The sequence below is a fragment of the Alosa pseudoharengus genome, unplaced genomic scaffold, assembly GCF_046254945.1.
Source record: "Alosa pseudoharengus isolate Yale_2024_CS ecotype anadromous, Long Island Sound unplaced genomic scaffold, YU_APseudo_1.1 YU_APseudo_1.1_scf_8, whole genome shotgun sequence".
NCBI lineage: Eukaryota > Metazoa > Chordata > Actinopteri > Clupeiformes > Clupeidae > Alosa > Alosa pseudoharengus.
Window position 1 is genome coordinate 42,256,062 of NW_027468870.1, and position 14,022 is coordinate 42,270,083.

Sequence of the window (14,022 nt, forward strand, 5' to 3'; positions counted from 1 at the left end):
GCTTTCCTACATTCTCTTTTCTGAGTCGCTACTGCTGTGGTATACCTCCATGGTGCTTTACATTTCCTGGGGACTTTTTTAAGCTTGGTAGGTGTTACAGAGTCAAATATCCTGAGAATTTTGGCGTTAAACAGACATAGATGGTCCTCCACACCCAGAGTTGTTATGCATGGTGTAATAGCCATGGCTTCCTTAAATAGACTGCAGGTATTCTCATTAATATACCTCTTAGGGACAGTTTTCGATTGAGTTTGGCTAATTGGAGAGACCTGTCAAAGAATACAAAACCCATCAAAGAATACAAAAAAATTATCAGATAGTGCTAAGTCTATAGCATTAATTGAAGACAAGGCAGTTCTTCAAAAGTTTGTCGTAGGGGAAAAGGAGAGGACTCCTTTTTCACAGGCTGTCAACTCATTCGAATGTCACTCAGCAACTGTAGGATGACATCAGAAAAATGTGCAGTGGTCTCTTAATTTTTTCCAGAGTTGTATATTATAACTGTAGGAAATAACATATATATTCTTACTTCTCTTCCAACTGTAGCTGAGCCACTGGTGAGGCAGGTGCAGATGACAAGAATTCAAAGGGATGACTTTGAGATCCTGAAAGTGATTGGCAGAGGGACCTTCAGTGAGGTTTGGGACCAATCTAAAGACACTTCAAAGTTACATGCTTCAAAGAACTTGGATAGGGGTCTGTAGGAGTGGTATCCTGTTGGTCTCAGCCAGGTTCTGTGTCTGCAGGTGGCTGTGGCAAAGATGCGGAGCACCCAACAGGTTTACGCTATGAAGATTATGAACAAGTGGGATATGCTGAAACGAGGAGAGGTAGGCTATGCTGCATACCAACATCATTTTATTTGAATCCATATCAGGTGTCTCAGTCTAGGTGTTGTTTCTTGGTTTTTAGACAGCTTGCTACCAGGAAGAGAGAGAGGTCCTTCTGAAGGGAGATCGACAGTGGATTACGGAGCTCCACTACGCATTTCAAGATGACAATTATCTTGTAAGGATTAGTTTAATCAGCTTTTTATTGACACGTTCACCATTACAAAGTGTAGTGGCAAAATTTCGTTCTTGGGGTTCATTAAATTAAACCACTTCGTGTGGGCAGCCTAAGGATTTCTGACTCGTCTCCATATCCAATGCTTCACCGTTATTCATTTTACTTTCAGTGTACTCACGGACCAGTTGAGTTTCCTTTTGTTTTCTTTAATTCTTGAAGTCTTGGTAACACAAAAGTATCTTGGTACAAACAAAAAAAGGTAAAATAAAACAGAAATATCACTTGGTTAGACTATATTCATTTTCTTTTAAGGCACGGGACACAAGGACACAGAAGCGCGGTCAAAAAGCTATGTGCCTTCATTGCTGCACGCACGTCAACTAACCAGCACGTCTCTCCCATAGATATATACACTAGATGTCGCCTTCTGCTTCTCAGCATGCGTCAACACCGCCGCCATCTTTGTACAGGGATCTGAAGCGCTAAACTAGTTCTCCTGTATTGTCAGCGTTACCTATTTAGCGACGTTTGGCCATCCCCAGCGATAGAAAACCTTTTTAGCGATTAGCGACAAATTTGGGAACTTCTCACAATGATGGCAGATCGGCTTCTTTGTTGTTGAAACGTAAGAAAATCTCCTTTCTCATGGCTTTGTCATTTATGAATTCAGCTACATCTCGTTTGCCCATGGCACTGACCCATGATTTAAAAGTAACGACTGGCGTAGCCTATGTAGGCCTAGTAGCAGAGGTAAATGTTCTACAGATCTACAGCAACTTCTGGTGAGATTACAACTTAGCCTACATGAGTAAACGACACGAGGGGTATGTGGCCTCAACCAGAGCCTGTCGAGAAGAGCCTGTTTACTTTCATTGTATCGAACCTGGTTGCAGTTTACTCATTGTTCCTCTAGGGGCCGCCGCTAGCTAGTGCAGAATGAATGGGAGTCTATGGGGCTAGACGGGTAAAATGTATCATTATTATCGTCTTAAGCTTAGTTTTCTCTAGACTCAACCATAAATACATGCCTGTCAGTTGGAACAACCCAAAAAACTAGATAATTGCTTGAGATTTTGACGATTTATGGTGATTTTATTTTCGCTAGATCTTTGCCCAGATTGACGCTAATGCATTATAGAGGAGTGGATCACTGAAGCAAGATGGCGTCTCGATTGACGCATTCGTTCCAATGAACAGCAGTAGTCAAGGCGACATCTAGTGTATATGTCTATGCGTCTCTCCTACTACATCACACATATTCCTTAGAATTCGGTTAACCAATCAAAATGCAGCATTAATCACACAGTTCTAAATAAGCATATGCAAATTATAACTAATCTAAAACAATACTAAATACTATTTTGGCATATCTAAATATTCATTATTCATTCAAAATATTCCTCAAAATTACTTTCAATAATTTGGCTCTAACACAAAGATTATCTATCATATCAAAGAAAAACACTTTCTCTATAGGTTTCCAAAGCCAACGTGCACTAGGAGATACTTTTTAACATCCTGTAGGATGGCATTTCTAAAGGTTTTTACCAAATCAAGTTATCATTACGCTGAGAGGACGCTGGCGTGAATGTCGCTGCTTCTCAGTCTCAGTCTCCGAACTTATCGGCCTTCTCAGTCTCTGAATTTATAGCCTACTCTAAAACTTGCCGGTTTTACAGACTGTTGCCTCGGCGATTGAAAATTAGTGGATTACGAGCTGATCTCCTAACTTTAGTGTGCATCAGTCTCATGTCGCCATCTCTTCAACCTATGTAATCTATGCCTATACTCAATGGAACACTGACTATGCTAACCAATTGATCTGTGGACTACCAACGAGAGTGTACGGATCACGGACACCTTGCCTCGACACAGATTTACAGTGAACTCACCTGGTCATCTGGACTGCCCCTCAGTAGTAATCCTAGTCTTGTTTTCTTCTTGGTTTCTTCTGTTTGTAGTTAGCAGCTAGCAAGCAAGCTAGGGCACTTCCAGCCTCCTTTTTGCCATGACTCTCTTAAGTACTCTGCAGCTGAACTTTTCAAACTTAGGACTCTGACCTCTCCAAACTGCCTGGAGGTTATTACATCTCTCTGATTACTAAGTCGCACCCGCTACGTGCATAGGTCTGCCCGACATAAGTTTGTTTACATGGACAGTACTCCAGCTGTTCCTGCAGTCAGGTGCCATGCTTCACTGTGGCAACGTCATCTAAACAAACCATGCCCACGTGCCGTCAACCTACGACCCCTGCTCTGTGTAAACAGCACCTTGACCCCTGTTGCTGCACTTGCTAACAGGGCTGCCTCATTCATGCTGCTGAACACTCGCTCACTAAACAACAAAGCCCTACTCATCCATGACATCATTTTAGAAAAGAAACTGGACTTTTTATGTCTGACGGAGACATTGCAGAGCCAGCAGGATTTTGTAACCCTCAACCAAGCTACTCCCCCAGCCTATGCATATATTCAAAAACCTCGTAGCTCGGGCCGTGGTGGTGGGTTAGCTGTTATTCACCGTTCTGATATACAGATCAAAGAATTTCCAGTCAACCCTACCTCATTTGAGTGCCTCCACTTTGCACTGGCAGGGGCCGCTCAGCTCCAGGTGGTACTTGTCTACCGGCCCCCTAAAATCTCCACCCACTTCCTACCAGACCTCTCTGGGCTGCTTGCTACCATCTGCCCCAAATCCCCGTCAACCATTCTCCTGGGTGGTTTTAATATGTGGACTCTGATAGCTACGGAGCCCGGGAGGTGACATGAAGAAAAAAAAAACGAATGTTAAAAAAAAAAAACTGAGAAAAGGTATGTACTTGGGACAAACACTGACTAGCTTTGCGAGATCGTGGGCTCTATCTTGCACTTTAGCGCAATTGACTTTGCGCAAATCGCTTTGTGGGCGAATCTTGGGCACTGTTTCTAATTTACCGACGGGATAATGACTGTTGCGCCCGACGCAAATCTAAAATGGGGTGGTCTGTAGTAGCTACATTATTCATGGGGGTTACATGCTGCTATTCCGACATGCCGCTACTTAGACATTGGCGTCTAATTGTCGAAGTGGCGGCATTAACATTAATTTTCAGGCGTCCCACTACTGCGGCATTTTTTTTTTCATTGTCGGAGTAGCGGCACTTGACCTTTTTTCAAACGTCCTGTCATTCCGACACGAGGTCATTAACAGTGCCATAGCCAGGATTTTTCAACGGAGTGGACTTTTGCGAAGTAGGCTAGGCCTAGGGTGGGCCTTTATTTTTTTTTATTCCAATATGGGCAGTATAGCCTAGGCCTACAGTAATCGTCCCAACTTTAAACAACACACGATTTCATCACAGCTCAGACGATTCATGGCAAAAAAACAATAAAAGGCTACATTGATAAATAGCAGGGGCATCGACAGGATTGGATTCTATAATAGCCTACGCACAAGAACTTTAACCGAATGAAACCGAAAGGTTAGTCGCGTCTTTAACCCTTAAAGGAGTACCGTCACACCAGTGTGACGGGAATGTTGAGAAATGAACGTTCTAAAGAATATCTGGGTTCATTGAATTGCGCCTCACACACACCAGCTCCGTTGAACATCAATGTTCAATACATATTTTTCGTGTTTAAGAGCTAAAACAAGTTGATTAGAGAGTCATATTTAAAATGTCCGGTAGTCTAAATTATAGCCTATAGCGCGTGCATCTCAGAGGAAGAGATTTTGGAGAGAGAGAGAGAAGATTTAACCTAGGTGATGATTATTTGTGTCTGGTGGTAATTAGACTTGAGTATAGATACCTACGAATTGTTTTGAATAAAAAAAGATAAGACAACAAATGAAATGTGACCCTGCAGGGCGAAACCAGTCGTTTTGGTAAAATTTACAAAATTAAGTTATTGTAGCCTACTCACACGAACGGCCATAAACTAAACTTTAATATGCATATCGAGGGTATTGCAAATAGTATTGGGTATTGGATAGTCGCCGACCCTCATTAGATGTGGATATTTGGAGGTTAGGATAGCCTTAAAGAAACAAGGTTATCGCAGTTGCTGTGAGACATACGGCCCTTCTCCAGGTATGTCGTAATAGAGGGTTGTCGTAATAACGGGATGTCGTAATAAAGAGTGAACCCCATTCATGGGTGTGGTTTGGGCGTAACGTGCAATAAACCAATCAGAGCATCATCTCACATTCCCTTTAACAACAGGCACGCTTGTTCAATAGCGGATTGCTATTATGATGGCGGATTTGCCAGGCGCAGCCAGGAACGGTTCACAGCGCTATAGTCAGTTGGGAACAGTTTGCTATTGATTTTTCCTCTTGACAAAATGTAATACAGAAATGTCACTTTCCGATGTTTTGGGAGCACTCTCACTGAATCACGAGGTTAGGAATGCATGGTGATATTTTTGCAATGTAATCTAACATTACCTCACTATAGACAATGCAGATCTGTCAGATAAGCTCTCCTCTCCCGTGCTGCTGCTGGGGCATTTGGGTTAAATGGCATCAGCATGCAATTCAACATCACGTCTCATTAAGTCCTCTAATATTTCCTAATTTATGTCATCAACACATCCGTGATTTGTGGAAATGTGTTCGCTAGATTTATACCTGTTTTTTCACATCGGACACCACACTGATTTCCCTCGTGTAGCAATATTTTTCCTTGTTTTTCCTTATTTTTCCTTCCATTTTTATGTATGGTTTGGAGAAATAGGAACTGCGTTGTATAGATGAGAGGAGCAAAGTGCATTGCGCAACACAGGCGCCCAAGCAAGCGCTCCTGCAGGTGTAAGCTACAGCTGTACCTTACCAACAGGCAACTCAACAACGAGAAACAGTTTCCAAGTTGACCTAACTTTCCAACTCTGCACAGTATCCCATTAACTGCATGACAGTAGGCTATTTACAATATTTATTTTATGTAAAGTAGAGTTTGTAAACATGTTATCATCAACTTAATGCACGCACAACTTTTGTTTGAGCAGGAGAGAGAATAACAATGAATGGATGCAGCAACTACAAAAATTGTAGCCAAGGCTACTTGCTGCTTTCTTTTACTGCAAGGGCGTAGGTTTGGTCTCAGCTTTGGTGGGGACACATCCACAACTCCTGTTGTCACGATACCAACATTATTGTTTCAATACAAGTGAAGTGAAGCAAATGAAGAATCTCGCAAGTGAAGAATCTCGATTTCGATACTATTGCGATTTTTTAAAATTTGGTTTGTGTGATTTGTGAGATCATTTACATCAGTGGCAATCATAGAATTTGATTGACCCTCCACACACACACACACACACAGAAAGTGATGGTTGTAGGTTTCTTTTTCATATTTTGGAATTCATATAAACTATAAATTTATATTGATAATTATTCATAGTATTTTATGATCTGCATGATTACTAATAGCTAAACATATTTAGTAATTTGATTAGGCTACATCATATTGATATTTAAATTATTAGGCTACACTTGTCTATATCATCACATTTGGTGTGTAAATCTAATTGAGTGCCTGTCACTTTAAGAGGAACGTGAATGCTGAAAAATAGTTTTGCAAGTGCAAGGATAATGTGGATTCAATGTTTGCTATGTCATTAGATAAGATAAACGTTAAAAAAAAACTAACTAGTCAAAGAAAATCTTTCTGGGATGAGATCATAGAAGAGATAAGTCAAGTCAAGTCAGATTTATTTATAAAGCGCATTTAACATGCACATAGTGCAAACCAAAGCGCTCCACAAACAAGACACATAACACCAAGACAAAAGATGCCGGATGGAGCGGCGTAGTCGCCAGCGTACCCATGACATCAAGACAAGACAAATACATTTAAAAAATAACAAATACAAAAAATGCCGGATGGAGCAACGTAGTCGCCAGCGTACCCGTGACACCAAGACATACAAGACAGACAACAAAACAAATAAACAAATAAAAAAAAGAAAATATATTTTAAAAGAGGAAAAAGTGATGTTAAAATTAGTCCAATTTCCAAACCAGCTGAAAATGTCCAAGGGCAATGATGATCCGTGAAAACTGCGCACAGAGCTGTGTCTTTACAACCGATGCAATGCCAACAAAGTTCTTTAGCAACTGACCAACCCGGTGAATTCACTGGCAGTCTGGAGACAACGCCAGAAGCCAGGCCCGCTAGACTGCAGCCCGGAGACGATGGAAGCACAGTCCAAAGCACTGAGCAATCGTGTAGATCCGCAACTCTGTGGACCCAACAGCGACCCTGCCGCTCCGTGAGAATGCAGCTCTTCACCGTTAACGTTAGTTTGCAGTTGGGAAGGCAGCTCGCAGGTCAGCAACAGCACGGCGGGCACGGTAGATCTTTCGCAGAGTAGAGCCTAGGTCCGGCTGTCCCGAGAGATCCACTCGACCAGACAGTGAAGTGCACTGTTCACGGATGGATGGAAGGATGTCAGAGGCCCAGTTAGTCTGCAGTTGGCATGGCAGCTCGCAGGTCAGCAACAGCTCGGCGGCCACGGCAGATCTTTCGCAGAGTAGCCTAGGTCCAGCTGTCCCGAGAGATCCCCTCGACCAGACAGTGAAGTTCTGCACCGCTCACGGATGGATGGAAGGATGTCCGATGCCCAGCTAGGGCAAAAGCTAGCCATAGCAAGCTCCCAATGGACAAATGTCAACGACATCAGCTGACTTAGAAGTAAAAAGGACTAAGAATAACACGAAAACTATCAAAAATAGCGTAAATAAATAGGGAAAAAACTAGACAAACCAATAAAAAAAATAAACATGACATTAGATAAAATTACGAACATTACATAAAAACAAACAAAAACATGATGCCAGACGGAGCGGCGTGTCTCGCAATGTTAATTTCTATGAGTATGGAAATGCTCCAGTTTATCTTTTATTTCTTTGCATTGTGCAGGCTACATTCACAAATACATTAGCCTACATAAACAGAATATAGGAACAGGAAAATGTCTGACAATATCCTGGGTAATATCCTAACAGCTAGTGCTATTTTACTCAGTAAAATCCACATTTGAAAGCCTGATCACCAGTTGCCAGTTTGTATGGCTAACTATTTTGCCTAGACTGCAATGAAAAAGCTTCGTATTTTTGGGTGGCAAAGCTGATCTACAAACCACAAAAAGGGGCAAACATGTACATGCTGAAGGGCAAAGGGAATACAATGTTTTACTCTGGCCTTTTTTGGGATAGGCTATGTATTGGCAGACAGCCCTAACTTACCGTTGTCGTTGACACACCCGCTCGCTTGACTGCCGGTGCAAGTACAGTAGCCTGTGCTTTGACGCTCTCCGTGCGTGTAGGCCTGTAGCGTGCATGTCAGATAACCCTTCCCCCTCCCCCTCTGTTTTTCAGCAAATCATATGACGACGTTTCTTGTACTGTTGTGCTGGCTGTCGGAATGATCAGCTGCACAAATAAGTTCGCTAAAATATTGGTGGGGACAATTTTGTCATCTTAAAATATTGATTAGGACTAGTCCTTAGCGTCCCACCTTAAATCTACACCCATGTTTTACTGTCTATGGTTGCTGGTTAACAGCACATAATAAGCTTATTTAAGCGAATTCACAAACTCAAGTCTTCAAGGCCATCATGGATATAAAACGTTTTTTGAAAACAACGAAAGGATGGAGGGAACAAAGCAAAGTTTGGAGTTATTTCAGATGGGTTACAACAAGGTAGGCACAATTGTGGTGCTTGTCAAAAACTTACCGCAGCTGGAATAAGGCTTATAGGCTGATGTTAAAGCGCACACAATGTTTAAAGCCATACACAACGGTAAATTGGAACAAAACTAAAGGTAACTTTAGCCTTTATAGGGCTGTATAAAGTTGTCCAAATTAATAGGTCGTAATTAGGCGTTGTTGTTGTAAAGATATTGCATGTAGATGTACTATATAGGCTACTAAATTTTTTTTAGTTGACCAATGCACGAACAAAACCGGGAAACGGACAAATATTATCAAGGCTTTGAATGTTTCCATCTGTGCACAGAGTGTCTGTAGATCGATGTGCATAGCATTAATTTCTGCAGGCCAGTGGCCATGCATGCGCCCTTAAAATAGCATCTGAATTTGCGCCACTGACTTTAGACCAGGAGGTTCCTGGTCTGTGGCGGAATTGTTTTCTGAAACTGCAAAATATCAACAGGGACCGTTTGCGCCGGAACACGCCCCCTCTTTTCGCTGAAACGCCCCCGTGGGCGCACATGTACCTGTGGAGGGAAAATTCCAATATGCAAAATAGCTTTCATAGGAAAGACAAAAGCGTGAGTATACAAAGTCAATTGCGCTGGTGTGCAAGATAGAGCCCCTTGAGTTTCTTTTGCAAGATATTGAGTTTATTCAAGATCTCGCAAAAATAAACTCAAGATCTCGCAAACCTAGTCAGTGTTTGTCCCAAGTACATACTTTTTCTCAGTTTTGTTTTTTTTTACCTTCGTTTTTTTTTTTCATGTCACCTCCCGGGCTCCGTAGATAGCTGTCCCTTTGCTACTGACTTTTTGTCGCTAACTCCATCCTGGCCTCAGTCAACCATGGTGTCCTCCAGGGATCTGTGCTTGGCCCTCTCCTCTTCACCATATACATTCTTCCCCTCAAATTATACGTCACCACGGTCTCGGCTTCCACTGCTACGCTGATGACACCCAACTGTACATCAGCACCAAACCCTCAACTCAGCTCCCACCTGGATCACTTGTCAACTGTCAAGAACTGAACTTAAAACCTGGATGACTACTAATCTTCTCAAACTGAATAGCAATAAAACTGAGCTCATGGTGGTGGCTCCTAAGCCACTGCTCAAGAAGGTTGGGGATCTTCTGGATGTGGATGGGTGTTCCATTGCTCCATCCCCTGAAGTCTGCAACCTTGGCGTCATTCCATTCCCACATTAAAAACACCATGAAAGCTGCTTTCTATCACTTGAAAAACATCTCAAGATTACGACCCTCAGTAACCGAAACCCTTATCCACTGCTTCATCTCCACCCGTCTGGACTACTGCAATGCCATATTCACAGGTCTCCCCTCAAAGGCCCTGGACAGGCTGCAATATGTTCAGAACTCAGCTGTCAGGGTCTTAACAGGCACTAAGCCCTGGCAGCACATTACCCCCACTCTCATGCAGCTCCATTGGTTACCAGTCAAGTTCCGCATCATCTACAAAATCCTGCTTCTCACTTACAAGTCCCTCCATGCTCTGGCCCCTAAATACCTCTGTTTAACCTAGTCAGAAATCAATATGGCTGGCAGCGGTGGAGCACTTGTTGACCAAGAGGTGAGTAAATACAAATAAATCACAGTTATTTCCAATAATACCATCATATTAGCGCTTACAACTGATTATAAATGTCTAAATATAGTAATGAAGACAAAAAAGTCTTAACTGTTTGTGGAGCTGTGGAGTGTATGTATCCCCAAAGATACGTTGCCAGATTAACGGTATACAATTTGGTCAATGTGTATTCTGTGTAGTATTGAAGATTTAGTTTCAAACAGGAAGACATGCTCTGCACTGCAAAAACAGATGTTATCAGCCACAGGTGTGTACATTATAAAGACCTACCAACCTTGAATTTCCCCTTGGGGATCAATAAAGTATCTATCTATCTATCTATCTATCTATCTAACCTGTAAGCATTTCGCATAGCAACCACGCATTTTCACATCAGAGTACACTGGTACGATTTCTTACTTAAAGGAACCATATGTAAGATTGTGGCCAAAACTGGTACTGCAATCACTTTCAAATTACTGTAGAGCGGTGTGTCCCCTCCCCCTCCCCCCTGACTCGAGGTTGCCAACCCGGATGCCGAAACACTACCAACTTTGTGATTAGTAGATAGGTGGAGAGTGGCACATCAGGCCAAAACACAACATGACATGACAAAACACAACATCAACATCAGTTGAGGGCTGCAACTTCACTTTTTAAATGACAATATCCTGGCCGGACTACTATTGTCAGTGATATAAGTATTTGAGATGATCATGATTTCTTAATGTCTAGTAACATATCAGGGCCATTTTATGATTAATTGAAATCCATTTCCTACATCCATTTCCTTTAATATTAATTTCTATACAGCATTTCAGAATGTTTGTAAACAATAGGCTCAAGATCCTTCCGGTGGGGTAGGCCTATACTACGAAGCACGTTAGACATATCTAGGCTATGTAGACATATCGAGGCTTGACAAAGCCTTGACTCAGGGGTATACGTTAAGTGATACTACGATTGCAGTTATGTGATATATTTGTCAAACTAGGCTTTCAGCTCAGATCTGTGCGCGTTCTCGGTGTTGGGATGACTTTGGCCAATCGTGTAATGTGGAGACGCACAAGACCGCCTCTATTTAAAAACAATTACTTCCGCATTCATGAGCGATAGCTTAATCTACACTGCGGTGATTTTTTGTGTCTAACCTATAACATCAAATAAATCAATTGTCATCAGTTGTTGTATGGTATGCACGTCCATAGTGGGATATTTGCACACACAGCACTATTAAAGCGCTTTTGAGATCCAAAATGTTAGTAGAGGCGGAGCTCCACCTGTAAGATATATGACAGAATCCTACACGTGAGATAACTTCGTTTTTAAGACAATTGATTGGTCAGTGTGCGGTAGATTACACGATTTGAGCTAAAACTTAGCACAAAACCTCCTCCCGACCAGGTTTGGTTGACAGCATAAGATACCATGGTGATATAGCGACACTAAAACAGATCCACTTTCGTGTCACAGCATAGCCTGGCTTTGAGCGCAACATACCTCGCTAACCCACTAATCGAGATTCGTAGTACACCCCACGTGTGGCAGAACGCAAGCGGCTTCACTGACCATACATAGTTAAAACATGGAAAAGTTGAAACAATAACGAAAACGTGTTGTGTTTGGGGTTGTGCCGCCAGATATACAGCAAAAAGTGTAGGGTTTTTATCGATTTCCTTCAGAAAAAAATACATTTATCCAGCGGAACCTGTGGGCGAAGTTTAAAGCTAGTGGACGTCGTCAAAAGTAGTGCTGCAGAGAAGATGGCAAGACTGCGGAGTAGCCACTTCTAACATCTGTGGTATCCGATCCGACCGAGCAACAAAAGCCCAATCAGCCTTTTTAGTTAGATAGCAGGGAAATACACCATCTACAGATTGTAAGTCAAACAGCAACAGTCACTAAAAGAACCACTCAATGGTTGGCTGAGGCTCATTTAGGCTACACATTATAGTAGGCTAGCCTAGGCTACTATGCATTTCATTTATTGCTATCTCCTTAGGGCCGGTTGCACAAAGCACCTTAAGTTTTGTCCCTTTCATCAACCACGGAGATTGTTCGTTTGCTAATTTGTGCTTGCTTTTCTGAGGGTGCAGATGTTGGTCAATACGGGACTGTCCAAAATAATAGCAAGCTGTGTGCACATAATTGTCGATCAAATCAGATAGTGAATGACGCATTACAAATCTGAGTAGCCTATAACTAAGGGCCCGTCCCAATACCTCCCCTACCCCTAGATTTTTGCCCTAACCCTCGTTTTTGCGCGTGCACGTGTAGGGCTAGGGTGTCCCATTACTATAGGGAGCAAGGGGAAGTGCTATTTTGCCCTTAAAATCAACCCTCAAAACATAGCCAGGACCGATGCAGGCTTAAAACGAAGTGGGAGATGAAATTACCCTGGATACCGTGCGAGCTCAGAGAGCCGGCCAAATTTCTCATATATTTTCGCAAATAAGCATATTAAAATTTCGGAATATGTTAGCTGGATGCACATCTGATGGACTGTTGAGTTTTGAACACTAATGTTAGAAAATATTTCACGAAGCTATCTGACGATGTTCATGATATCTGCTGAGTGCTTTGAGAGAGTCTCAAAGTCAAAGTCAAAGTCAACTTTGACTTTGACTTTGAGACTCTCTCAAGTCTGCCCATTAAATAACGTTATATATCTGATCTGGGTAGTTTCGTCAATATTTAAGGTGGGTGTTCTGGCGTTCACATGAACACGAATATCTTTGTTGATTAACTAGACGTAGATAAACCAGCACAGCCCACACAACAACGACCGCTGGAATGGGCATGTTCCTGAATGAAAATAGTAGCAGGCTACTACCGGTAGACACGTCGGCGCTGCGCGTGACGTAGGTGAGCACGTTCGCTACGCTAATTTGCATTTAGTGGTGTCCCAATTTATAGGGAAAGATCTTCACCTCCACTTCCCTTGTCAAGGGGGCTTTAATGTTGAGGGCAATCAAAACCAAGTGGAAGTTTTAAGGGGGGAGAAATGGGACGGGCCCTTACTTTGACAAGTTTGACGGATGACAGCCAAACACGGCGCACCTTAGCGCAGTGACAATTAATTTCACGATGTTAGCTATAATTATTAATGCACATATGCCTATTAATAGCTAATGTTAGCAATACATAACTCAACTGGTACGTACAGACATAGTTGTAACTAGCTTGCTAAAGTTATGCCGTTAGTCAGCAACCCAAGCTTAATTATTTTATAATCTTACCTTAATTAATCATTTTCGGTGACATTTATCCATTCATCAGTAAAGCCATATAAACATGAACTGAACAATACTAGCTAGCTAGTTAGATATTATCCTGACTGTCATCAGGGCACCAAAATAAAAAAAAAATTGTTTTGCCTGGCGAACCGATGAACCTCATGGTTATTTAGGCTGCTATAGGTCGTTTGTGCAACGGAGTTTCTTATAAGATAAGAAAAGGAGAAAGCCTTAAATACTTGAGGGAAAATGATAAGGAAACCGAAGTAGAATACTTAAAGGTGTTTGTGCAACCGATTTTATTTTAAGGGGGCCTTAAATCAGATACCTGAACAAGGTGTTTTGTGCAACCGGCCAGTCCCTCAATGGGCATGTTAAGTGTCTGAATTTCCACCACGTCTGTTTTTTAATTAACTTACCTATTGAAATGTATTAGGCCTAGGCTACGGCCGACAGTGGGTCTTCCCCAGCAATTTACCTCACGTAGCAATTTCATCA

General features: G+C 42.1%; 1 protein-coding gene across 4 annotated transcripts in view; it reads left to right on the plus strand.

Annotated features, from left to right (window-relative positions):
* The window catches only part of dmpk (DM1 protein kinase), a 241,053-nt gene that overhangs the window by 64,512 nt on the left and 162,519 nt on the right, over window positions 1–14,022 (plus strand). For all 4 annotated transcript variants that reach the window (XM_076275081.1, XM_076275082.1, XM_076275083.1 and 1 more), the window contains exons 2-4: window positions 547–638; window positions 747–830; window positions 913–1,008. In XM_076275081.1, the coding sequence (XP_076131196.1) occupies window positions 547–638; window positions 747–830; window positions 913–1,008 (272 nt within the window). The remainder of the gene's footprint in view (window positions 1–546; window positions 639–746; window positions 831–912; window positions 1,009–14,022) is intronic.